Genomic DNA, 26,981 nt, shown 5'->3' with positions numbered 1-26,981 from the left:
TTGACACCGGTCCCTCGTGTCAAAAAGGTTGACAAACACTGATCAAGCTGACCATCCATCCTTTTAAAAATTCCTTCGACACATCTTTCTCATCATCCAATAACCCTGAATCTATTTACTTTCGGCAAACTTATCCTGTTTCTCTTTGAAACCCTTTTTCAAAAAGCTCCTCATTCTTCCAACTGTTCTGGTAATTTGTTCCACGTATCTTTCACCCTTTTACTAAAGAGACACAATAATAATAATAATAATCCTTGGGTTTTGAAATAGTGTGTTATCACGTTGCCAAGACGTCTCAAAGCGCTTCACAGAATATACTGTTAAGTGAATTGGCTGCATATTTTTGTGGACAAAATGCGGCAGCCAATTGCATACGGCAATGTCCCACAAACAGTCGTGGATTGAATGACCAAATTCAAATGTGGAGTAAGGAAACTTGACAAAGGTTTCTCCATGCCCGGGATTGGTACCCGGCTCCTCTCGCCTGGGAGGTGAGTGCTCTAACCAATATGTTACAGGACTCCACATATTCACCTGTAGAGTACAGCTCACGAAAAGATAATCTTATTGTTGTGTTTGCCAGAACAGTGAACGTAAACATGAGTGACTGTTCATTTCTCCTTTTATAGGATAGTGCTAATCAGTGGCAAGCGATCCTTCTGCTCAGTGTTTTCAGTAATGCCCTATCGGGACAGCAGTCAGCCAGGGTGAGTACGTACATGACACTGGATTCTACAGAGAGATTTTGTGCAAGTTGCTGTTTTGATTGAATTAACATTGGCATTATTTATCTGCTCACAGGTTGTTCTGGAGTGTTAGACATTGTTTCCAAAAGTTTAATATAAATGCTTCTGTTTTCTTCTAAGACTTGATTTGGAAGCCTGGTCATTTTAGGAATTGCAGAAAGCAGGTTTCCAAATTAAGACTGAATTTAAGAATTTTTAAAAATGAATTTAAGATTTTTCCACAATTGTGCGTGATCTTACATCATCCTACAAGCTAAGGTTCGAATTCCAGGCCTCTGCATCCTTGTGAAATTTCTCCTTTTCCAATGCTTAAGACCATACAGAATTTTGGAAAATAACCTTAAATTCAATCTTATTTTGGAGGATGATTTTTCTTCCCAGTTCCTCCTTTATAGGAACTGAGGAAAATCAGCTTCCAACTTAAGACTGAATTTAAAGAAGGTGTTCCAAAATTCTCAATGTTCTTAAATGTTAAGACAACTGTCTTCTTAAGACTAAGAACATGAAAAGTTTGGGGTTACAGAATCTCCTTACACAAGGACTCTGTTCTCAATTTTCTAAATGACTAGCAAATTTCAACTTTCTTATTTTTATCCCAAAATGTTATCATAGTCCTTGGTTAAATACATGCACGAAATGTTCCTGTTTCTGATCCAGATATGGGGCTTGGGATGGGGGAGATGGGGAATCCTGGCCTTGTCAGCGGATTCAGTCTCAATGACACGTATTTCTGTCTTTTGCTCTGAGATGGGACATATTCCACAAACACGATAATCAGCAGGATGATATTCAGAAGAGGTTTTCCCTTTTTTTAAAAAAATGCACTGATTAATGATTAATATTTGTGTTTGATGTCACGTTAGAACTACAATACACTGTGAATTGTGATACTATGGAGGTAACCGATACTATGGAGGTAACCAAGCTGGTAATCTGCCACAACGTCATCCCCAAAACAGCAATGAAATGAACTATTGTTTGTGGAGAGGGGCGGGTGATATGAAGCAAGCTGAGTTGGCAGAGCAGAGGAAGATGGATCAGCTTTAGGACAAAATATAACATTTTTGAGTGTTTGCAATATTAACCTTCAGTCTGGTACTGATATCCCTATAATACCCAATTATATTAAGCCAAGTTTAACAGCATAAGAACATAAGAATTAGGAGCAGGAGTAGGCCATTCGGCCCCTTGAGCCTGCCCCACCATTCGATACGATCATGGCTGATCTTCAGACCTCACTCTAATTACCTGCCCTATCCCCATATCTCCTATAAGGCAAAAAGCCAGCCAAAAAATCTAGAATTTTGTTAAAATATAAGCAGAAGTGGGAGATTGAAAAAATTAAGCATTTAAGAATAATTACCCTTAATATTTCAGAAAATGCTGAGGGACCAAACATGCCTATTTCAGTCTGCCTTTTGGTCACAGGCATTAACATGAATGATATCATCCCAAGTGAGCCAACTAAACAAACACTTACAAATCTGCTGCTAAAAACAAGAATCAACTCTCATTTTCAGACTCCGAAAACAAGTCTAAAATAAACTTTTAATTCAAGGTTTTCTAAATGTTATTGATATGCACTGTCTCTCTCTTTCTAACTTTCTCTCTGCTAGTATTATTTGTGCATTTGTTGCAGGAACTTGAAGCCCCAGCTCAGCTCCCTATCATTTGCCTTGGTCTAATCATGCAGAAGTTTGGAAAATTCTTAAGATTCAGTCTTAATTTGGAAGCTGTTTTTCTGCAGCTCTTGAGAAGAGACTTAAAATTGTGTTCTGAAAATCCAGTGACTGTCGCAAGCATTTCAGATCGCAGAGTCGGGAGAGGGAGGGAAGTGGGTCATGCTGACGGATAGATGAAAACCACTGTTATTGTTATTGAGGGCAGTGTGTTAATACAATGGGATAATTCTGTACCATTATTATACAATTGAACTAACCCCTAGACAAGATCAGCTGATGATATACCATCTAAAGTAATTAACTGAGGTAATTTGAACATGAAAGATGCCAAATCCAATGTGCAGTTTATTATTTTTATTATTCCTATTGTTCCAGTGGCTCATGGCAGGGCAGTGCTTCACTTGGTATCACTGCTGGATGTTCTTATAGCTCGCTTGAGTCCAATGAAATACAAAAGCTGATGACCCTTGCCTTAAACTTGTTGTGCTTCAGTTTTACAGCTAAATGAATGGAAGGCAGAGCCTTACAAAGAGCAGTGCCCTGGTCATGTGCTGTGCATTCTCAAGGCAGCTCACCGATTTAATTCCTCACCGATAGATCAGTCACAATTTACTAGTCTAGCCCATTAAGTTTTAAGCAAAGGAACCTTTTGCATTTGATATAGTACTAGTAACATCTTAAAGTGCAGCTCTCTCCCAGGACTGCCCAGTAGTGCCAGTCTAGATTAAGAATAATACTGATTAACAAAAATACTCCTTGCATTTGATATAGCGCCTTTGACATCAGGAGGACATCTCAAACCACTTCACTCAACTGTAAAATTTGGTGACTGTATTTTGTAGGCAAAAAATTATGTGCTCAACATTTAACATGGTTGAACTTACAATAGGCAAAGTCCGAACAACTGAGCTATGCTGACATCTTGCCCTGGAAGCAACCCCAAACAGCTTTTTGCTGTAAGACTTGGAGACCTGTCAGTAAAATAAAATTGGCCCCTTAAGATTACAGAAGGATCCTTCAATCAAAACACTTTGGAAAATGTAATTCATTTGTTATTGTTAGATTTGGCAGGGAGAAGGAAAACATTTTTTTAATGTGCAGATCTTGTTCAGACAAAACATTCACGGTGACTTCTAGCATAAATTATATCTCCAGTGGCATCCTTGATACTATTTATGGGAGTGATCCAAATTTAATAACTGGTGGAAAGAGAGTATATTAATCCATAGATTCCGTCCTCCGGGTGAGACTTTAAACCAAGGTCCCAGCTGCCTGTTCAGGTGGATGTTAAAGATCCCATGGCACTATTTGAAAAGTGAAGGGAGTTTCTTTCAGTCTCCTGCCCAACAGTCCCCTCAAAAATAAAAAATATGGTCACTCACTCCATGGCTGTTTGCGGGACATTACTTTGCACAACTGATTGCTGCATTTCGCCCACAAAATACAGTCAATTCACTTTACAGTATATTCTGTGAAGCACTTTAAGACATCTCAACAAAGTATATAGCAAATGCTCGTTCTTTCCCCTCTGTGAGCCATGCTCCAATGCGTGCAGATGAAGACACTGATTACTCAAGTAATTGCTGTATTTGAGTGACCAATGTTATCACAGAGCAATGTTGTCACTAAGCACTGAACAATTTGCTGTGGTTTGCGGAGCAGGGCCTCTGTTTATGGAATGTGGCCCAGACTATTGGCGTGTGGTTTTGCAGTACCTTAAAGTTAATTATGAAACCAATAACATGGGTGGGGGGGTGGGGAGGACCCTCTGTTGACCCTCTCTCGGGCTGCAGTATCGTGCCCTCTGTAGAGCAGAGACACGGTACAGGATAGACAGATGCTTATTTCACTGACTTGACTGTCTCAATGTCTTTGCAACTCTCGCTGGATAATACTCTTCCTTGACAGGCACACTGGTAAGAATTTAAACTTGTTTATAACGAGGATCTTGATTGCTCTTAATAAGCAAAGTTTTCCCCCCTTTAATGAGTCTAAATTGTGGTAATTCTTAATGGCATCCCTTAATAAAGAATCCCAGAGCCATGTATGAGGACTTTATCCATTAATCTGTCGGTTAGGTGTATGCTAGACAGAACATGAAAGGGTTTGAAGGTCAAAATGAGGATTCTAATGTCAATTTGTTGGGGTCCTGGGGGCCAGTGGGGCCTGGTGAAGGTGGAGTGATGCTTGTGTACAGTCTAGTTTGTGAAGGCTTATGGGCTCCAGAAGTTTAGATGGGTTGGAGATTGTGGAGAATAGAAAGGGAGATCAGCGAGCACTGGAAAAGTCTAAACTTGAGGTTAGGCTTTTAAATGTATAATTTCTAGTCCTGCTCTCATATGGCCAGTTTTCATGAACAACAACAACAGCAACAACAAAATTACATTTGTATAGCGCCTTTCACATCGGGAGGACATCCCAAGGTGCTGGACAAACAGAGTTACGGACCCGAGCTGAGGGTCGGGGTGGGGAAGGGGGGAGGGCAGTGGGGAAAGCAGGGAGAACGAAAGTACTGTTGAAGAGGAGGGTCTTGAGGTGGATCTTGAAGGTGGCGAGTGAGGGGATGAGATGGAGGGACTGCGGGATGGAATTGCAGAGTGGCGGAAGGCCCGCCCGCTGATAGTGGGGCGAGCAAGGCGGGGGATGTGAAGCAGGGCAGAGCCCGCTGAGAGGAGGGAGCGAACAGGGTGGTAGCAGGTTAGGAGGTCGGATAGGTAGAGGAAGCAAAACTGTGGAGGGTTTTGAAGGTGAAAACCAGGATCTTGAACTGTATCCTCTGTGTGATGGGAAGCCAGTAGTGCTGGGCAAGAATGGGGGTGATAGGGTCGCGGAGCCTAGTGCAGAAGAGGACACAGGCTGCAGCCTGTGGAGGGAGGAGTTGGGGAGGCCGACAAGCAGGGAGTTTGCATAGTCGAACCTCAATGTAATGAAGACATGTATGAGGGTTTCTGTGGCCTGCGGTGTGAGACAGTGTCGGAGCCGGGTGACGTTGCAGAGGTGGGGGAAGGCAGAGTGGATCATGGTGCAGATGTGGGGTAGAAAGGATGAACATCAACCTCTCAGCATTGTAAAGCATCTGGATCATGTTCACCCTCATCTTTACACTAAAACCAAGTGTACAGTGAGTTAGGCTTGGTCTGTCAGCCGTTGTGTTCAAATAAAACCTAATTCAATTGTTTATTTAGGTTCAGTGTTGGCTTATTTCTTGGTTTGTTTTAAATTGGTGGAGTCCTGTAGCTCAGTGGTTAGAGCACTCGCTTTGCAAGCGAGAGACCTGAGTTCAATTCCAGCCAGAGGGCGAAACCTTGGGCAAGTTTCCTTACTCCACACAGAGCCTAATAATAATCCCTCCAAAACCAAAAGCAATAATTAAAAATTGGTCATTTTCAATCTACGACTGTTTATGGGACATTGCTGTGCGCAATTGGCTGCTTCTTTCGCCCACAAATATATATACAGTCAATTCACTTTACAGTGTGTTCTGTGAAGCACTTTGGGACGTCTTTCCGACGTGAAAAGCGCTATATCAAATGCAAGGATTATTATTATTATAAATTTAGTTTCAATTCTGCATCTCTCCTCATAACTGTGTCTCTCCCTATAGCTCTACATTAATATCCTTTTGTAGATTTGGCGTGCAAAATTGCCCAAAATATTCAAAATGGTACTGCAACCGTGATACGTTCAGAAATAAAAAAGCTACTTTTGACTTACAGTCAATTGCATCAAGAAGTGAACTTCTGTTTGATTAGTTTTGTTAATATATTCCTACAAACCACGTGGGTCTTTTGAAGTTGAGACCACATCTCAACAGCTTCCTTCTCCTAAATTTCTCCTAATCCATGATCTCATGTGAAAAACAGGAAGTAAAAGAAAATGTTGTTTATGATGACCGTATAGTATTGATTAAATGCCGATGAGGTGTTGAAACAACAAAACATATTTAGTACAGTTGCAGGCACATGATTGAGAAGGAAATGATAGTATCCTAGCTTTATGAATGTAGACAGTGCAAAATTGTTTTGGTTTCTGCTTAATCCGCCCTGTAAACTAATCCCTTAAATCCTGTTGAATTGCATCATTATATTTTTTTCACATTAAAGGTTGGGTTTCGCTGCTGGTACATAAAAACATAAAAAGTTAGTTGCCATTTGGCACAGGTTAGTAAAACTCAGTCCGTGATGGGAAACAAACAAACTGGAAAAAAAACTCAGTCCGTGATGGGAAACAATCTGATTGCTTTACATCTGCAGACATTTTCAAATCATTTTGAAACAACAACTTGCAGAGAATTGTAGAGCACCTTTTTATGTAGGATGGATGTAAAGATATAATAAAGGAGCATTAACAGGAAAGGGGAACAATAAGGGTTGAAGAGGTATATTTTTAGGAGGGTTTTGGAGACAGCTTAGATGAAGCAAGGCAAAGAGGTTATGGAAGAGGGACGTAGGGGAAAGGAATGATTGCTGAAGATTCGGCCACATGGGATAGAAAGAATGATGAGTGAGCAGTAGAGCAGAATCAGAAGAGGGCAAAAGAATAGGACTGGAAAAGATTGCATTGATAAGGAGAGGTGAACTTGTGAAGGGATTTGAAGATAAGAACAAGATCTGAAAGTTGATAGTTATTGGAAGACCATGGAGCTTATCAGACAACGTACTGTGTGTCAGCTTGGCTCAGTGGTAGCATTCTCACCTTTTGAGTTGTGGGCTCAAATCACATGTCGGTACTTGAACTCTCACACAGTGTAAGCTGACACTCCAAAACAGTGCTGGGGATGTGTTGCATTGGCAACCGTCTGCCTGTTCAAGAGGATGTTATAGATCCCATGGCATTCTTTGAAAAGAGAACGGAGTTTCTCCCGGTGTTGTGGCCAACAATCCCCAAATAAAATTGGTCACTCGTTTCATGGCTATTTGTGGAACATTGGTGTGCGCAATTGTGCTGCCGCGTTTGCCTACAAATACACAGGCACTCCATTTCACAGTAATTTCTGTGAAGCACTTTGAGACATCCTGATGACACAATAAGGCATTATGCCAAATGCAAGGATCATCATTATTATTATAGCAACACCCATGATACTATGAACAGTCTAGTTATTAGTCGACCAATCGATGTTGATGAAGTTATTTTCTACACTTTCCCCATAATTGTCTTGTGCATTTTCTTTTGTAATACAGTAAGTATGTTCATACCAGTCAATTGTTACCGTGAATGATTCTCTGCGTGAACACTATGGCAATCAATGTTTTATGAATCTGCACAGCATAGTTATAAAGCACAAAGTTAACAACCTCAGATCTATTGACGGAAATCCCATTGAATTACAGGAGGCATGGTGAGCGTTTGCCAGAGTTCCTGTTCTTTTTGTTCGGAGCAGACTAAACAATGGGAAATTAATACTTCACTAGTAATTGTTTCTTCTACAATAGCTGAACTATAAAAATATGACTGCTGAAGAATCAGCACAAATATCCAGGCTGCCAACATGTCTGTCAGTGTACTGAAAAACGGAGGGGTAATGTCTCTTTCTGAAGCACTGATGCAGATCAGAAAAGACTGTTTGTGGGACACTACTGTGCTCAATTGGCTGTCAAGTTTAGACCACAAAATATACAGTCAATTCACTTCACACTATATGCTGTGGAGCACTTTGAGATGTCTAGAAGATGTGATAAGGCGCTATTATCAAATGCAAGGATTATTATTATCGTAGTGCTATACACACCGTTTATTCCACTGAAGTGGAAAGAAATTGACAAATGTTAGCTGTGATTGAAGAGAGAGTTTCTATTGGGCGTAGGTAATGGGATCTAAACCCTGATATTCTCAAACAGTTATAAATAGCAACTCCAAGGTGCCTCACAATTGATCCACAGGAACTCCATTTGGGAAGTGGATCATGTCAGAATGGAGTTTCTGCAAGTAAACGTGACACACTTCCCGCTACCAGGAGACGTGTTGTTTCAAAATCTGTTCGCTAATATCTGGTCTGAAATTTCACCTAGTCGGCCTGTGAAATTCTTTTGTCGTAAAATTTAAGATTGCGGAGACATGTGGAAAATTCTTAAATTCAATCTTAATTTGGGGAAGCTGCCCCTTCTTAAAAAAACTGCGGGAAAATTGGCTTCTAGATTAAGCATGAATTTAAAAATGCTGTATAATTCCATGCAATCTTAAAGTTTAAAGACAAAGGGCCTAATGGGTGGATCGGAGGGTGGAATTTGGGCCACTTAACTCCTAGATGTTAATATAAAACACTTTTGTTTTGAACAACACAACTTGATTTTTCATTGTGATGATTTTTATGGTCACTTTCTTCTGATGTGATGGACAGCATTGGCTCTGGGTTAGTGGTACTATTTTTGGTTGCTGGTTGCCCTCTGTTATCTTACCCAACAGCTATTTGTTTGACCTTCACAGTAAATATCAGCAGGTGACATGACCACGGGGGTGGGGTGCCTCACAGCCGAGCCTGAGATTTCACCCATTATTCATACATTTACACGTTTTAAACGGTGGTCTCTGGAAAGCATCAACAACAAGTTGCATTTACATAGCACGCCTCACGCCGGACGGTGTCCCGGAGCGCTTATAAAGCAACCAGAGACTGTATGATTTTAAGTTTCTCAACTTTTAAGACAAAATGGTCTTATAGCTGAGACAGGTGGAATGTCATGCTCTCCTAGAAACCCGGCTAATGTTTCTTCTCTTTAACCCGGGCCAAGAGTAACATGCCATCTGCTGCCCAGGTTGTGATCAGTGAACTCGGCACAAAGTAGGAGTTGCCCTGTAGCTTTCTGGTCCGTCTGCTTTAGCAGCAAACAGACATTCAAGCCGATGCTTACCCAATTGTGAGGCTTATTAATAATAATCCTTGCATTTGATATAGCGCCTTTCGTGTCAGAAGGACGTATCAAAGCATTTTACAACAAGATTTCATTTATAGAGCGCCTTTCACGTCGGGAGGACATCCCAAGGCGCTGGACAGTTGGGTCGGGACCTGAGCAAGGGGGAAATGGTCAGGGTGAGGGGAGGGAAGGGAGGGAGCGAGGAGGGGTTAGAGAGTTGAGAGGGGAGCTGAAGGCACGATCAAAGACAAAGGTCTTGAGACCGGCCTTGAAGGAGGAAAGGGAGGAAGCAAGGCGAAGGCACTGGGGGATGGAGTTCCAGAGCCTCGGGGCTGAGAGGCTGAAGGCCCAGCCACCGATGGTAGGGCGGTTAGGGCGGGGGATGTGGAGCAGACCAGAGCCAGAGGAACGGATAGTACGGGCAGGTAAGTAGTGGGATAGTAGGTCGGAGAGGTAGGAGGGAGCAAGGCCGTGAATGGCCTTGTAGGTGAGGATGAGGATCTTGAATTCGCTCCTCTGGGGGATGGGGAGCCAGTGGAGGCGAGCGAGGGTGGGAGTGATGTGGTCGCAAAGGATTTACTACAAAGTACAGAGACTGTATATTTTCTAGGTGAACATGGCAGGCCAATTTGCACACAACAGTATCCCATAAACAGCCAGGAGATAAATTACCAATTTTATTTGAGGAATTGTTGGCCAGGACACCAGGAAGAAATGCTTCTCCTTTTGAATAGTATTATTGGGATCTTTAGTATTCACCTGAACTAGTAGTTAGGATCTTGGTTTAATATTTCATCTGAAGAACGCATTTTCAATAATGCAGCTCACTGTATTGGCTACAGCTATTGTATTTGAGTGTCAACAACAACAACAAAATTACATTTGTAAAGAACCTTTCACGTCAGGAGGACAATAATAATCCTTCCAAAACCAAAAACAATAATAAATTGTTCATTTTCAATCTACGCTGTTTGTGGGACATTGCTGTGCGCAATTGACTGCCGCATTCGCCCACAAATATAGAGTCCATTCACTTTACAGTGTGTTCTGTAAAGCGCTTTGGGACGTCCTCCCGACGTGAAAAGCGCTATGTCAAATGCAAGGATTATTATTATTATTATTATTATCCCAAGGCACTGGACAGATAGAGTTACGGACCCGAGATGGGGGTCAGCGGTCGCGGAGGGTGGAGGGCGGGGAGCAATCAGGGAGATCAAAAGCACGGACAAAGAGGAGGGTCTTGAGATGGATCTACATAGTGTCATGCCTACAATATGAGTTCAAAATCCCAATGTGGTGCTTGAACACCCACAACCTTGTGATTCAGAGGTGAACGCACCAAACTGACACTAGGCTGTGCACAGAAAAAAGCCAGAAGTTCTACCTAGTATTCATCTGATGTATCATTTGGTCTTCAATTTTAAGATAGCACAGACTTGTGAAGAATTGTTCAATTCAGTCTCCATTTTTAAGTCATTTCGTTTTTACGATCTGCAGAGAGGGCAATTGACAGCTGGAACAGGTTATCAGGAAGGATGAACATTGGTCTCATTCAAGAAACAGCTGGATGCTAAATGGGAAGATGTGGCATGGGTATTCTGTAAGGATGAGATCAAATAAACTGAAGGGATTTCTTAATCTGAACCTTTCTTGTGGTCTTGTGTGATGAATAGAAAACATGTGGATGAATCCAGCTGGTTTTCCTTTGCTTGTCATTAAAATCTGCTGGTTATTGTTAGTACGAAGTATATGGATAGTAATTGTACAGAGACAGAGATGTGTGCATATTTTTCTGGTGCATCATAATGTGTGTTATCTGATGATTTTCAGGGATGTGAAACAAGAGCCCGGGCGACAGAGACATCCTTCCGGTGGAGTCACTGCCAAGGAAATGATGATTGGCCTTGAAGGTGTAGAACTAGGGGCTGATGGGAAGGTGGGTTTCACTTCCTATAAGGTCTGGAAACTGCGCTAACCCTTGTGTTTCCTCAAATACTTTTGTTTGACTTTAGAATTTTACCTTTAAAGTCATTGGAGTAATTGTAAGAGAAAGTTGTTCACTCGCTCACAATTTGTGTTTGAAACAAGCTGTAGATTGTAAATATGGATTTAGCCATAAGTAGAGCGCACAAGGACTGCTGACATTGTATTGCCCACGTCAATGATATTTTGTATCATCTGTGCCATTTTTAAAGGCCCCAACTGGGATAAATTCTTATACCTTGCAAAATATTAAGGAAGTATAATTCAAGACTGCCCTCCAATCTATTAAATCCATTGGACAATAAAATAAGTCTAATTTGTGGATTGTGCAAACCATTTGCAAATACTTGTATCCAGAGGGAATCACAGATGTTTTTAAATAAATAAACTGAAAGGATTAAAGGTGGTTCTGAAATAATTTATATTGTTTTTAGTGATATCATTAAGGGGCATGTGTAATCAATTCTCTTGTTACATGGTGTTTATGTACAGTTAGTGAAATCTGCAAGTTAGACCCTCAATCCTTACCATTGTTTGAAAGATACAGACAAACTTGTTTGTCTACACTCTTGTTTGACAAAAATGTAGAAAGTGTTCAAAAACAAAGTTTCCCTTCACTTGCTTTTTTTTTCGCGTTAAGATGAACTATGTCAGTAACTGGGGGAAAGAAAATCGATATCAATATTCTGCACTTTCTAGATAAGGCATGGATGCCTGGATAGATGCTTCTTGGACAGATACTGAGGAAAGTTTCCTTTTCTCTTACCAGCAAAGTATTTTTATTTCAACTGCAGAAGATGCCTCTGACCATCCAAGCCAACTTTTTCTGTGATTGGGTTGATTGTGCTGAGCACTTATATCCACTAGAAACTGGATTATGATTACCCAGCGAATCTTACATCTGGCAGAAAGAGGAGATTTCTCTCCCACCAGTCTGGTTTAGATTTAACCTTACTGCTGACATTTCTCGTGGTCTTAGCCTTAGAACCACTGTCTTAACATTTAAGATTGTTCAAATGGTGGAAATGTCTGAAATTCAGTGTTCATTTTGGAAGCCAGTTTTCTGCTGCGCTTTTTAGGAATTTGTCAAAATTCTTCCTGATCTTAAATGTTAAGACGCTAAGACCATGCGGAATTTCAAGCATTACTGACTGCACCAAAACTCCATAATATAACAATTTTACAGAGAATATCATCGATTTTTTAAAATCTATTATAATAATAACCATACGATAACCAGGAGATTTTATCAGTAGCAGCTAGTTATTGGGTTTGTTTCACAACTGAAAATGCATTTAAAACTGATTCAGAAGTTAGCCGGCAAGATTGTTCAAAGGATCCCAAGTCCAGATTGAATTAAAAATAGTAAAAGAAGCAAAAGTTTAAAAGAGTATAATAAAAAGCAAATCTTTCAAGAACTCATCATGATGGGTTCTTGAAAGATTCTTGACGGGATAGTTGCTGTGTTTTCCCCATAGAGATGGTGTAGGCACGTAATTGAAGAGGAGCAGAGATCACTGATTTCCAGTTCTGGCTTTGTTTCATAGACTGTTTCATACACTCAGTTTCTTTATCCAACCAATGTGCTGGGCGGCAGAAGGAATACAATCGATTCCACGGCTTCATTGTCTCAGTTCCGGAACAGCAGTCATCGGAATATCCCCCTTGGGAGGGCAAACAGCTCCCAAGGGAGCATTGACACAGGTACTGAGGAGGAAACAGTGACTGTGTTTGTGTGTCTATGTGTGTGTGTCTGTGGTGGTGTGTGTGTGTCTGTGGGGTGGGTGGTGGGGGGGGGAGTTGCATTTACTTATTACAATAATATGTAAAATGGTAATAATAATAATCCTAACAATAATAAGTAAACTGCATAATTGGCTGCAATGTTTCACCCATAAAATATACAGTCAATTCACTTTGCAGTATATTTTGTGAAGCACTTTGAGACATCTCGAAGAAGTGATCCCGCGCTATATCAAATGCAAGAATTGTTATTTTTATAATAACCAAGGTTGCAGGCTTGCTGGGATTGACCTGCTGAGAATATCCAGCATTTGTCCTCTCTGTACATTACAGATGAGTAATGGAGCTGCAGGTGGCACACTGGCAACTTTGTACATTTGGACTTGCTTCTACTACAGCTCACACACAGGCTGCTGCCTTCAATAAGAGGGAGGCAGATAACAATAATCCTGTTATATGTCCCAAGATCTTTTGAGAAGAACCTCCGTTATTCTCTTGTTCAGAGAGAGACAGCACAAGAGGTTATCCTCAAAAGGAGTTGTAATTCCATCCATATAACCATGTAAATGTAGTGCCAGGAGGGTTTTCTTCTGGTGACCGGTTTCCACTGCGTTTGAGTGTGATACTCCCACACTGGTTTTGCTCCCCTTATTTATCTCTCCTCTCCTGTACATGGCTACTCTGTACATGTCATTGGCTGGCGAGTGTTGAATGAGCCTAATCCTGATAATTCCTGTGGTATACACACACGTGTTTGTCCAGCAGAGGCTGCTGCATAAGTGTCAGGAGACTGAACCCCAGCTAATTTCATTTTTTTTCGTTCTGAACCCGGGGAGCTGAGGCTTTGTCTCCTGAGCTGTGATCAGCTGAGTTGCCATGGGCCAATGATCTGACCTGGGAACTGCTGGGCTAGTATGGCATTGGATGGTGAATCACTCCGAGCAACCAAGCAGTGCAGTGAAACATATTTTATGTTGGATTTGTTCCACTTTTTCCTTTTTAGACATTCTCTCTGAATGGATTTCTTTGAGACATGAGAGTAGAAAGCAAAACAGCGCCTCCGGAAGCTGTGTGGGGAAACCACCACCCCCCCCAGCACAGCACCAAGGCAATGTCAAATGGGTGATCGATGGTGGGTGGGGGGTTCCAATTGACCTTAAAAGATGGGGAAATCATCCAGGCTTTCTGCTCCTAATTGCTAATTGATATCCAGTGGATCCCCACTCCCCATTCTCTTACCCTACTCTCTCTGGGGATCTGGGGCTTGTGGGTATAACCACATGAACTGGTTTGATTGTTATGCGCTTACAATCAAATAGCCGGCCAGCATTCACTGTCAATCCCACACACATAGAATGTCTACGAGGCTGAGGTACAAAAGGGCGCCTGGCATCTGTTGAATTGTACGCCCGCAAACAATCCGTGTCTGTAAGAGAGAGCCTGGCAAGTGCGGCACACACTTTAAGAATTGGAGCATTCCCCACTTACTGCATTGGGAGCAGACTTTCCAGAAAGCTGCATTTGAATAAAGTTCCCCACATAACGAACCATTGTGTACTGTAGTACTCAGCTGTAGGTTTCTAGAATTTTAGAATAAAAAGATTAAAGGCAAGTATGACTTGGAAAGACTAGAAACATCCTCTATCCCTCAAAGTACTGATTCTGTTTATTTTAAGTTCTATTGCAAAAACAAATTAAATGTTAATTTTGTAATCTGAGTTAAAGTAAAGAAGGATCTGCAAATATTATCAAAATGAATGTGCATTACTTGATAAAGTGTAAAAGTAATACATAATTCTAAATCTGATTTAAGTAGCAGTTTGTAAAGTGATAAAGGAGGATGAATATTCCTTGATATATCAAAGTCATCACTGTTGTCATAGTGCCTGAGCAATGTCTCACTAACTGCTGACTTAACAACAACAACTTGCATTTATATAGTGCCCTTCACACGGGGTTGCGTCCCGGAGCACTTAACAGTGGCAGAGTCTGATGAAGAGCTAAGGGGAAACGGAGGGGGCAAGGTGACCATAAGCACGATCAAAAAGGAAGATCTACAGGTGGGATTTAAAGATGGGGAGGGAGGGGGCAAGGCGGAGGCATTGAGGGAGTGAGTTCCAGAGTTTCGGGGTGTAGTGGGTGAAGGCACGCCCACCGATAGTGGAGGAGGGAGCGAGGAACAAACAGGAGGCCGGAGCTGGCCGAGCAGAGGCAGCAGGTGGTGGAGGGAGGGGAAAACAGGTCGGATAGGTAGGGAGGTGCGAGGGCATGAAGGGATTTAAAAACGAGTGAGAGGATCTTGAAATAGATCTGTTCAAGAATTGGGAGCCTGGTAAGGAATGGTGTGATGGGGGTACGGAGCTTGTGCGGGGGGTATTCAGGTGGCGGAGTTTTGAATTAATTAGATTTTGTGTATGGTGGACCAGTGAGGAGGGCATAATCCAGCTGGGAAGTGACAAAAGGCATGGACAAGGGTTTCAGCTGTGTTGGTTGTGAGGTACAGACAGAGTCCTGTAGCTCAGTGGTTAGAGCACTCGCTTTGCAAGCGAGAGACCTGGGTTCAATTCCAGGCAGGTCAGGGCGAAACCTTGGGCAAGTTTCCTTACTCCACACGCCTAATAATAATCCCTCCAAAAACAATAATAAATTGGTCATTTTCAATCTACGACTGTTTGTGGGACATTGCTGTGCGCAATTGGCTGTCGCGTTCGCCCACAAATATAGTCAATTCACTTTACAGTGTGTTCTGTGAAGTGCTTTGGGACGTCCTCCCGATGTGAAAAAAGCGCTATATCAAATGCAAGGATTATTATTATTATAGAGGCGGGCAATGTGGCGGAGGCGGTAAAAAGCAGTCCTGGTCAGGAAATGGATGTGCGGTACGTAGGAAAGCTAGGGATCAAACCTGATGCCTAAGTTGCACATGGGTTCGGTGAGTCTGAGGGAGAGCTTGGGGAGGTGAGGAACGAGCATGCATGCAAAGCAACATTGTGTATTGGCATTATGGCTTTTCTCTAGGTAATGAGATTTAATACTATTGAAGTACTATTGAAGTATTGAGTCTTAGTACCTAAGAGTATTTGTACTTATGAGTAGGTTGCTTTATTGTACAGTTCATACTATTAGTTACTAAGAGTCAATATACTTCAGTAGTAATAATAATAATCCTTGCATTTGTTATAGCGCTTTTCATGTCTTCTGGACGTCTCAAAGTGCTTCACAGAATATACTGTAAAGCGAATTGACTGTATATTTGTGGGCGAAATGCAGCAGCCAATAGTGCACAGCAGTGTCCCACAAACAGTCGTGGTTTGAACTGACCAATTTGTTATTGTTTTGTTTTGGAGGGATTATTATTAGGCGTGTGGAGTAAGGAAACTTGCCCAAGGTTTTGCCCTGCCTGGAATTGAACCCAGGTGTCTCGCTTGCAAGGCGAGTGCTCTAATCATTGAGCTGCAGGACTCACCTCACAAGCGAGTGCTCTTACCATTGAGCTGCAGGACTCGCCTTCTCTTCAACCGAGCCTTCAGCTCCCCTCTCGATTCTCTACCCCCTCCTCGCTCCCTCCCTTCCCTCCCCTCCTCCTCCCTCCCTTCCCTTCCCTCACCCTGACCATTTCCCTCCTGCACGGGTCCCGACTCAACTGTCCAGCGCCTTGGGACGTTGTCCCGACATGAAAGGTGCTCTATAAATGCAATCTTGTTGTTGTTGTTGCTGAGGCACTCGCCTCACAAGCGAGAGACCTGGGTTTCATTCCCGCCAGGGCGAAACCTTGAGCAAGTTTCCATACTCCACACGCCTGATAATAATCCCTCAAGAAGAAAAAAATAATATAATACATATATGCTTGTGTGCATATTTGAAGAATGAAGGCAACATTATTTGATTAACAACTACTTCAAAATTTAAACAAATGGCACTGTTGTTGTAGTTACAGTGTCATGCTCACACATGTTATGGTCTAACTTCTATCCTAGTAAATATTCCCAGTCGAGGTCCCGTTGGCTAGAAGTACACTCTGCTCTACACGTCAATCATGTTGGAGGAGTGTTTTAGTGGTTTGCTGTGATGTACTCCCAGTTATCGGAAGGAGTCCCCTTTTTCCGTATTAAGGAATCCTCATTAAAAATACTATAAATTAGATCATTCAAATACTCTTAATTCATAGTTACATTTTGTAAGTTACTTTCATTAACGCCTGTCTACTGAGAGAGAGGACAAGGATCAACATTTTATCAAAATAATAAGATATTGGAATTTTATTGCAGGGAATGAAGTGGGAGAGTTTGTGGAGTATGACCCCAACCTACTGGATGACCCGCAGTGGCCCTGTGGAAAACACAAGAGGGTTCTGATATTCCCTTCTTACATGGTAGGTGGCTGGTACTCTCTGGTGTATGGTAGCAATCTAGTAAAGCTGATACCTGTGAATTTACTAAACAAAGGAATATAGGAAAGTACAGGCCTGGAAAGGGATCCCTGTCTTCAATCTGGTTGGTAAAAGTAAAGTGAAACAAAATCTTATACTGTACCTCTCAATTGCTTTCTTTGCAAAATAGATAACTATTCCTCTTTTAACCTCAATCCTTGCTCAATATCAAATGCAAGGATTATTATTGAACATATTAACCATTCTCTGTATAAAATATCTTGTTAAGAACTTAATCTTCGCCTTGCTGGTTCTGAGCTTGAGACTGTGTCTTGTAGATTTTTCAACCATGTTAAATTTATTGAACGGGTTCAGTTGTTGTTATTAGAATTTAAAGTGATCATATTTTGTTATTAACAGCACCAAACCCCTCTGCCGTACAAGAACTGTATTGGATACCATACAATTAAAATCAGCCAATTGGAGAAATCAGGCACAAGGGCCTTTTTAATGCACTGACTGTTTAACTGTTTAACTCCCTACCAACCTGCCCGCTCCCTCCGCTCATCAGGCTCCGGCCTGTTCCATGTCTCCCGCCCAACCCGCCTTACCATTGGTGGGCGGGCTTTCAGCCTCTCTACCTCCACACTCTGGAACTCCATCCCACGGTCCCTTCTCCTCGGTTCCTCCCTTGCCTCCTTCAAGGCCGGTCTCAAGACCCTTCTCTTCGACCGTACCTTTGGTCTCCCTCCCACCTCTCTGCTTTCCCTCACCCATACAGCACCGCTCCCCCATGCTCAGGCCCCGACATCTGACTGTTCAGCGCTTTGGGACGTCCTCCCGTTGTGAAAGGCGCTCTATAAATGTGTTTTTGTTGTTGTTTTCATTCTTTAAGCGATGCAGAGAGACAATACTGAGGCTGCAGCTTCAGCTCTCTGAGTAATGAGCTAAGTACTGAGATCGCTTTTTGCTTTATGAACCTGCCAAAAGTTACAAAGGGAACCCATAAAGGATGAACACAAGAATTGTTCTGCCTCCACATCAGAGGCAACTGTGAGCTGTTAGGTTTATGATGCAGCGACTGAAACTTGCAGCTTTAGTCCTTAAATGATTAATCTTTTTACATCTCGACTTTCCAATGGTCATTTGACATTTAGAAAGAGCAAGAAAATAAGTGTTTCATTTGTCTGCAGTAAATAATTCTTGCAATGTTTTTAAGCATGCAAATTTTGTTCTGGGTACAAATCTGTGAGATAGTAACCAGATATCTTTCAACATCACCGAGTTAATATCAGTTTGACTACTTTTCCATGCAGCAGAACAAAAGATAATAATAAAATAATTTCTGCAATTGTTATAGTGCCTATAACACCAGAACATCTCAAAGTGCTACATAAGCAATTACTGTCAAGTGTATTGATCTAGGCAAATGTGGCAGCTATTTTGCGCTCAGCAATATCCTGCAAAACTGCCAAGATAGCGTTTTGGCAGTTTTGCCCAAAGCTAGGTAGGGGTGGGTGGAAAAGAGGTTCACTCTCAATGTTACCTATTCAGCAATGTGATAGTTATCTGTAGTGATCAGTATCACATACCACATTTTCACCTCACTATATCAAAGTCCAAAATCAGCTGTGTGGAGATATATCGGTGACACATAGAGCATATTGGGCTCTCTTACTAAGATAAGACTCTTGACAACGTTGTGCGACACAGATGTGTGTGCTTGTGTGCAAATGCAAACCGCTGTGGTCCAATTTAATCCATTTTATATTGGAATACCGAAGCTGTCTTGATACTTGCTGTGGAAAACCTGCAGGATTGACAATGGAAGCTTGCATTTAATGTTTTGTTGCATTGGAATGGAGCCAGTTGGGGCTGGCCAGTCAGTTTGTAAATGTGAGTGTCAGAGACAGAAATGTAATGAAGTCTGTCTCGATATGTTATTCTCTGCTATGTCTCTGGCCCTTTGCCAAAGCCCTTTCTCCCTCTCTCTCTCCCAAAATGTCTATGAATCGTCCTTTTCATTAACTCTTCCTTCCTGCTAGTACAATCGCCGCCGGTCTGTCTAAAGAGAAAGCTCTTTTCCTCTAATTCTCATTGTGACCAACATCAGGTTTTATCCTCACAGTGGGAACTTATTGTATTCCCATTGTTAAAAGTAAACAATATTTTGATTTTCTCTTTCTAATGGGAATGTCCTGAAACTGCTGGCGATGTAGTTACAGGCATAATCCTGGCAGACTCATCCGCTTTGGTCTGTGTCTTTGGGCGGAGGATAAAGTGGCTGGACTGATTGGGGCTGATATTTGCTCAGTTTCCTCTGCTTGTCAGCTTGCATCTTACAGAACACCTGTGGGTGTGGGTGTCTTTTAATTACAGCATGAGATAAGATGTGCAGGATAAAGTGCACCAAGACGATAACGTCTTGATTGTGAGAAAATCAATACCAAAATCTCCAGCATGCCATTGGCAGGCTAATACAACCCAACATTACATTTGTGAAGCGCCTTTCATGTCGGGAGGACGTCCCAAGGCGCTAAAATGACTCATTCCGCACTTCATATTTGGATGCCTCAAATTATTTTTTTCCCCCAGAGAATACTAAGAACAGGAACAGAAGGCCCCAGAAAGCCACGGATGTTAAAGGGGGGGAGGGGGTGGTTGGGGTAAGGGAGGGTAGGAGGGTGGTCGAAGGCACGGTCGAAGAGGGGGGTCTCGAGACGTGCCTTGAAGGAGGCAAGGGAGAGAGCGAGGTGAAGGGAATGTGGGATGGAGTTCCAAAGGGTGGTGGTAGAAACGCTGAAGGCCTGACCGCCGATGGTTGGGCGGGCTGAGTGGGAGACGTGAAGCAGGCCGGAGCCTACTGAGTGGAGGGAATGGACAGGTTGAGAAGAGGTTAGAAGGTCCCTGACGTGGGAAGGGGCAAGGCTGTGGAGGGCTTTGAAGGCAAAGATGATGATTTTGAATTCTATCCTCTGAGGGATGGGGAGCCAGTGGAACCGGGTGAGGGTGGGGGTGATGGGAAAGGGCACAAGCTGCAGAATTAAAACTATTACAAAATCTGAAAGTTAGTTTAAAAAATCGTTCACACAATTTGTTGGCACGATAGGCCTGAAATTCCGATGCATATAAATACATTTTTTCTTAGAATTACATAGATTGTTACAACACAGAAGTGAGCTTAAGCACAAATTAATCAATGTCCATGTTATGAGCTGCCACTCCTCTTAATCCCCATGTCACACCCCTCTATTGCGTTCTCCCTCCTATATGCATGTAACATCTTGCAGAATTGTGAAAAATTCTTAAATCCAGTTAAAATTTGGAAGCAGGTTTTGTTTTAAAAACTGTAGAGAATTAGCTACCAAAGTAATGCTGAATTTAAGAATTGTCCATAATTCTGTATAAACATTTTAAGCCAAAATAGTCTTACAGGCTAAGACCAAGTGTAATTTTGAGACTATTTGTGAAGCTTGCTGTTTAATGCGTTTTCTGAATTTGTTATAAATATTGATCTATTCCTCTGATCTTTCTCAATAAACAGGGGAACAAATTGTCCTTTGCACATCATGTTACATTATCCACTAAATCAGTCATTAGAACAAGCCAATAAGTCTGTCAATAGCAAATCTGTTGCTACACGACTTCATGCAAATTTGGCCATTGAGGTGTGTTGGTACACATGATGTTTCTCAGGGTTTGGTCGCACGCAATCAAATGCGTCATGTATTAAAGAGTTTAACTTATTCCAAGGTTTAAAAAAAAGATGAAGCTGACTTTGAACTTTATTGCTAAAAGAGCCCTTTGGTAGTGAAGGGAAGTGGATGGTTATGAGTTATTTGGAGCATGGGTCAAATCCAGTCATTTGGGATAATGATAATCGGGGTGAAAGATACAATCTTTCTCATCATTATGATATTTTCACCCCATTCACTTACTATCAATCCTTCTGCAAAAGGGGGAAAAAATATTTTTAGTGGAATTAATGGCAATTTTTTATACTTTCCTTCACATCTCTAGACCATTGCCATGATCAGAAGGGAATACAGCAAATATTCGGTTACCACAGCAACGTTACTTATGAGCCTAATGTAACACATTTCCAATTAACTAGTTTGTAATTGGTGCAAGTTGTTAGAATTTAAAACTTGGCTTCCCCAGGCTCAGTTGGCAAAGACATTGGGAGGAGTGTGAAGGGAGCTTGTGCAGTCTCAAGTCCATTCTTTGTGGGCAAGACTTCACAATACAACTACAGCCGAAATCAACAACTTGCACTTATATAGCGCCCTTCACACAGGGTAGCGACTCGGAGCACTTGACATTGAACAGGCATTGAACTGTGAATTGTTTAGAGATTCTACAATAATCCTTGCATTCTACAAGTATAGTTGGTGCTGGTGGTTGAATGTTGCAGAGGGAAAGTAAATCCCCACGGAATTTGAAGTTCATTTGAATTTGAGAATGGGGCAACGTAGGGGAAATATTATCCTGAATGGGTTGCCTGAAGAGGTTAAATTGGATCTGATCTTACCAGGATTAGTGAGGGGGAACCAGCCAGGATTCCTCCTCCTTGTCCTGCGACAGCAACTACTCCCAACCAGGTGGAGATAGATCAAAGGTCAGACTGGGTTAATAACCTCTACATTCGAGTGGCCTGTCGTTACTCACATGAACAATAGCCACTTTAATGACTTAATGCATCTGTGTATCTGAGAGATCAGTCAGGGTGTTTTGGTTGTCTGTATATGGATGATATACATTTCTGATTGTTGCTTCTATTGTGTAGTAACTCTCCCAATTCTAGCCAATAGAGCAATGTAACTCCATCTCATCAGAAATGCAATAGAGAAGCTTGAATGTGTGTGAAAGAGAAAGAGAAGCTTCTGACCTCTGCATTTCTGGCTGAAGCATATGTGTATGTGATTGCGATACAGATTGTGTGTGTGAAGCAGATGAGACCATCTCCATAATATGGATCTGTTGGTGTGTGTATGTTTCTCTCTTTCTCTCTGAGGTCTGTGGGCTTGTGTGAGTGAAACTGAAGGGAAGCTGTATCGAATAGTTACTGATTACATCAGTCACCAGGAATACATGGCAATGGCATTAGAGAATAGTCCTCTGAGGCACTCCATTCAGTCTGGTGAGCCCCAGCGCAGTTAACTTGTGCATTGACCCAGCACAGCTTTACATCGGGTTTATGCAGCACAGAGAGGGATTATTTTGATAGGAATGGAATATCTTCTACTTTTCTACCCTGTACCAGATCGGATAGAATCTCTCAATTTAGTTAGAGGCTTGACTGAAGGGAACTCACTCTATACTGCTCCACCAAGAAGGCTGGCATCTTTTTGCTGAGATGTATTTTCAATTCTCCCTCAGCCTATGATCGAGCCCTTCCTCAGCTTCTCTCTTTTTAGGTCCCTCTAGGCTCATAGATAATTCTTCAGCTAAGAGGCAAGGCATGTTGTATCATGCTCCCAATCTCAACCCTGGCGCTGGGTAACCAGCAAGTGACTGAGATGACTCACTCCCTCCTCTGGTTTCTCTGTGGCCCTGATATGTAGTGTTACATTTTGCTACAAAATGCACTTACAAACAGCAGAAGCAGATAGATCCTTCAAAGCCTGAGCCAACAACACCCACCGTTCTGCAGTATGTGGCTAATATTTGTGTGTCCCTTTTCTTTTCACCCTCAAATTTGGTAACCGCTTCCCTCCTCCTTCCTTAGCACTCCCCATCCCCCAGCTCAGGCTCCAGGCCGGCTCTGTGAAGTGTTTTGAGATGTGAAAGGCGATCTAAAAATGTAAAATTGTTGTTCTCACATTGCTTGACTTCTCTCAAGGACCATTTTAAAAAAAGGAAATAATTAGTCTAGCGCCTGGACAGTGTTGTTTTCTAGGAGCCCCAGTGGTTTGGGCTCACAATACAAACCTGATTACATTAACGGTTTCCCTGGAAACCTGTAGATCTTTGCCCTTCTTCCACTGTATGTGTTGGCTGCCGTACAGTGCAGGAGACATGTCTGAGAAATTGGCAGCTTCCATTGTCGGGAATGTGTTGGCTTGGCGTCTCACCAGGGGAGTGTTGAACGTGTGAACCTAATTTCATATCTCTATTGTCACAATGCGGTCATTGTGAAACAAATGAAATCTGTGCGTAGCACGACAGAAAGGTAAGCTCATTGAGGCAAGCTTAACATTGAGCTCCAGGGTGCAAGTTACAATACATTTCAATTTACATTTGTATACTGCCTTTCATGTCGGGACGACATGCCAGGGTGCTTGACAGTCCTATCTTGGCACCTGAGCTGGGCTAGGAGCTGAAGGGAGTGGAGAGGAGAAAGGTGATCGAAGGCGCGGTCAAAGAGGTAGGTCTTGAGACAGACCTTACATGGGCTGTGGACTGGGATGTTTAAAGCAGCCTTGAACCTCCCACTCCTCCGCCTTCCCTCACCCCTACACCACCCCTCCCCTATGCTCGGGCCCCGACATCTGACTGTTCAGCGTTTTGGGACGTCCTCCCGACGAGAAAGGCTCTCTATAAATGTAATTTTGTTGTTGTTGTTGAACTAGCCATGCACAGGTGAATCTCAAAAGGGATTGATGGGCACACTATTGATACTGGCAGATTTACTAAACTGCATAAGGATTTGTACCAAAAATCCTTGTCTTTGATATAATGCTGATAGCATCAAAACGTCTCAAAACATTTCACACGGAATTGCTGTGTACATGGAGATAATCTCATTCATATTGAAGCTGATTTTTGCTGAGAATGAGCCAGAGTGCATAACACTGAGGTAAATGGCTCTTTTCCCAGTGGCTCCTTGTGCCCGTCCATAAGGACAAACAGAAACTGCTATGCATATGAACTCCAGTACTTTGTTCTGGATACTTTTAAGCATGGCAATGGGTTTCCACATGTATCAAGAAATTGATGGATGAAAAACATTATCAGATCTTGGTTTCCTGCTCTTGATCTGTTCACGTAAAAGTACATATATACATTAACATAAATGTAGGTTTGTGTGTGTGGACTATAGACGTGGCTTGACTGTTACGTGTGTGTGGACGACAGGTGCAGCTTAATATAAGTGTAAAGACCAAGGATGTCTGGTGGCCTTGCAATCTATCTTGGGGATCTCAGAGTGTGCACTGGGGTATTGCTGGGGTTTGTAAGGACAGGCTCAGGCTTGGCTTGTGATGAGTGGACAACTTGCCATTCAATTGAAGAATAGCCTCTAGGGCAGGATACAGGTCCCTGGAGTAGTATTTCAGCAAAAGTCACCATTTTCAGGACAGGGAAGAGTGAGAATGAAGAAGAAAGAGTAACAGGGAAGAATCAAAATACTTTATTAAAAAAAATCTTCTTGCACCAATTGACTTCTAAATACCCAGTTAGAACACGTGTCTCTAGAGCAGGAAGTGATGCTAACCTGAAGTAGGAACTCTTCAGTCAGGACAATATATCTCACCACTCGTAACAAAACCATCATTTCAGAGAAATCACAACAAATAGTTCACCTGACAGCCTGTTCCTGAGAGTGTGTGGATTATTCAATAGGACAGAGTGTTGAGTGTAAAGATATTTGATCTTTTGCACTAATATTGAGAGTTGGTCATCTTGTCCTATTTATGGCTCCAACACCTCTCCACTTGTCCTTCTCTATAGGACCACGATGATTAAGGTTCAACGTTCATCTATTTAGAGTCAGAGCACTGTTGGGTTCAGTGTGAAGATTTGAACATTCTTTATTCTGAACTAAAACAAACAATGAATTTAGTGTTGATCTATTTTATGCCTTGTTTGTACTTGACAAGGTTCCTTATCAGAGTGTTAGTTGTACTGATGGCTGAGATGGTCACTGAGACTTGGCGCTGAAGAGGTTCAGCTTTGATTGCTGGTCCTTCCTGTTTTTTTCTTGGCTGTTTCTCACTGAATTACTTCCTGCCAGCTTAGAATAAAATAGCTGCAGAAAGACAGTGTATTGGAGCAGGTTCTGAGAGGAATGTCCAAGTGGTGCTTAGTGCAGCCAGCATAGATTGCAAGGTCACCAGACATCCTTGGCTCTTCAGATTTATATTACAAGCTGTGTCTACAGTACTGTGAGCATTCCGCACACTTAGTCCTGTGGAGCAGGAAGATTTTATTTATACTTAGGCTCTACATCTCTCTGATTCAAAGTTTAAAAGATGGCAAACTGGGTATTCTGCATGTACCCACGGGCTGAAATTTTTAAAAAAATTTAGGCTGTTGGCCATTTCCGGTTAGGTTTGAATTCCGGATACCAGCAATCTGGTAAATTGGGGATTTATTGTAGCATCTTTTACATCGAGAGGGTATCTCATAGTTTCACAGGATTTGCTGTGAAGTGTAGTGGCTATAATAATAATCCTTGCATCTGATATAGCGCTTTATCATGTTGTTGAGACATCTCAAAGTGCTTCACAGAATATACTGTAAAGTGAATTGACTATATTTTGTGGGCGAACTGCAGCAGCAAATTGTGCACAGCAGTGTCCCACAAACCGTCGTAGGTTGAGTGACCAAATTTTTTTTTAAGGGATTATTATCCCCAGAAAGTGATCCGCCAATCGACTAACAGCTGAGTTCCTACTTACTGCTAGGTAAACAGAGGTGTGTGGAGTAAGGAAACTTGCCCAACATTTGATTATATTTTGTACGCAAACGTAACAGTATTTTAATATTGACAAAGAGCTGGATGTGCAAACAGCTCTTTGATCATGTTAAACAATGGTCTATTCAGGCTTCTAGGAGCCACTACCTGCAGATGGTGTCAGGACCAGGCTTCATCCTCAATGGGTTTCTGCTGCATATCTAGTGGAAAATTGTTGCCCAAATCACAAACTTCAATCGTGCGCTGGCAAGCAACTTACTTCTGCTGGCTGCCTCCCACCAATAACCTGCCTGAGATTCACCCAAGTGAAATCATGAACCTTGCTTCACAGAAGTAAGCAACAACAACAACATTACATTTGTATAGCGCCTTTCACGTCGGGAGAACATCCCAAGGCGCTGAACAGACAGAGTTACGGACTCAAACTCACCCAAATGCATGCAGTCACACGCACACAAATAAACAAATTAGCTGCTGCATTTGCCTACAAAATACAAAGCTATTACACTTTACGGAAAACATTTGAAGCACGTTGCAATTCATGGTATTACAGCAAATGCACAGATTATTTTTATTACCACAGATTTACAAGACCAATTCAAGTCCACTAAACATATACTACTCTAACCGCCTTCTTTCCACTATTGAACAGAAATTGATGAGTTTGCAATTGCCTGTGTCCTGGGATCTATCTGTCTCAGTTATTCCTCAGTATTCATAGGTTCTTTCCCAGCAGTTTGTCCTGTTGCTTTGGTGAATGAACACATTGCAGAATGAACTCATTAATTTAGTTTTATTTGCAGCTGTAGATCAGAAACAGCATTATAAACAATTATCTTTTCATCTTGAACCAAATTATGTCATGAGAAGATAATAATAATAATAATCCTTGCATTTGATATTGCGCTTTTCAAATCTTCTAGATGTCTTAAAGCGCTTCACAGAATATACTGTAAAGTGAATTGA

General features: G+C 41.9%; 1 protein-coding gene across 1 annotated transcript in view; it reads left to right on the top strand.

Annotated features, from left to right (window-relative positions):
• The window catches only part of cables1 (Cdk5 and Abl enzyme substrate 1), a 77,433-nt gene that overhangs the window by 43,815 nt on the left and 6,637 nt on the right, over positions 1 to 26,981 (top strand). The window contains exons 4-7 of the mRNA XM_007888370.2: positions 630 to 707; positions 11,113 to 11,218; positions 12,813 to 12,969; positions 17,277 to 17,380. Coding sequence (XP_007886561.2) covers positions 630 to 707; positions 11,113 to 11,218; positions 12,813 to 12,969; positions 17,277 to 17,380 — 445 coding nt within the window. The remainder of the gene's footprint in view (positions 1 to 629; positions 708 to 11,112; positions 11,219 to 12,812; positions 12,970 to 17,276; positions 17,381 to 26,981) is intronic.

Source organism: Callorhinchus milii, unplaced genomic scaffold (genome assembly GCF_018977255.1).
Source record: "Callorhinchus milii isolate IMCB2004 unplaced genomic scaffold, IMCB_Cmil_1.0 Scaffold2, whole genome shotgun sequence".
In the NCBI taxonomy this organism is placed as follows: domain Eukaryota; kingdom Metazoa; phylum Chordata; class Chondrichthyes; order Chimaeriformes; family Callorhinchidae; genus Callorhinchus; species Callorhinchus milii.
The sequence above is the reverse complement of the archived record's forward strand: the minus strand, read 5'-3'. Positions and strand labels throughout refer to the sequence as shown.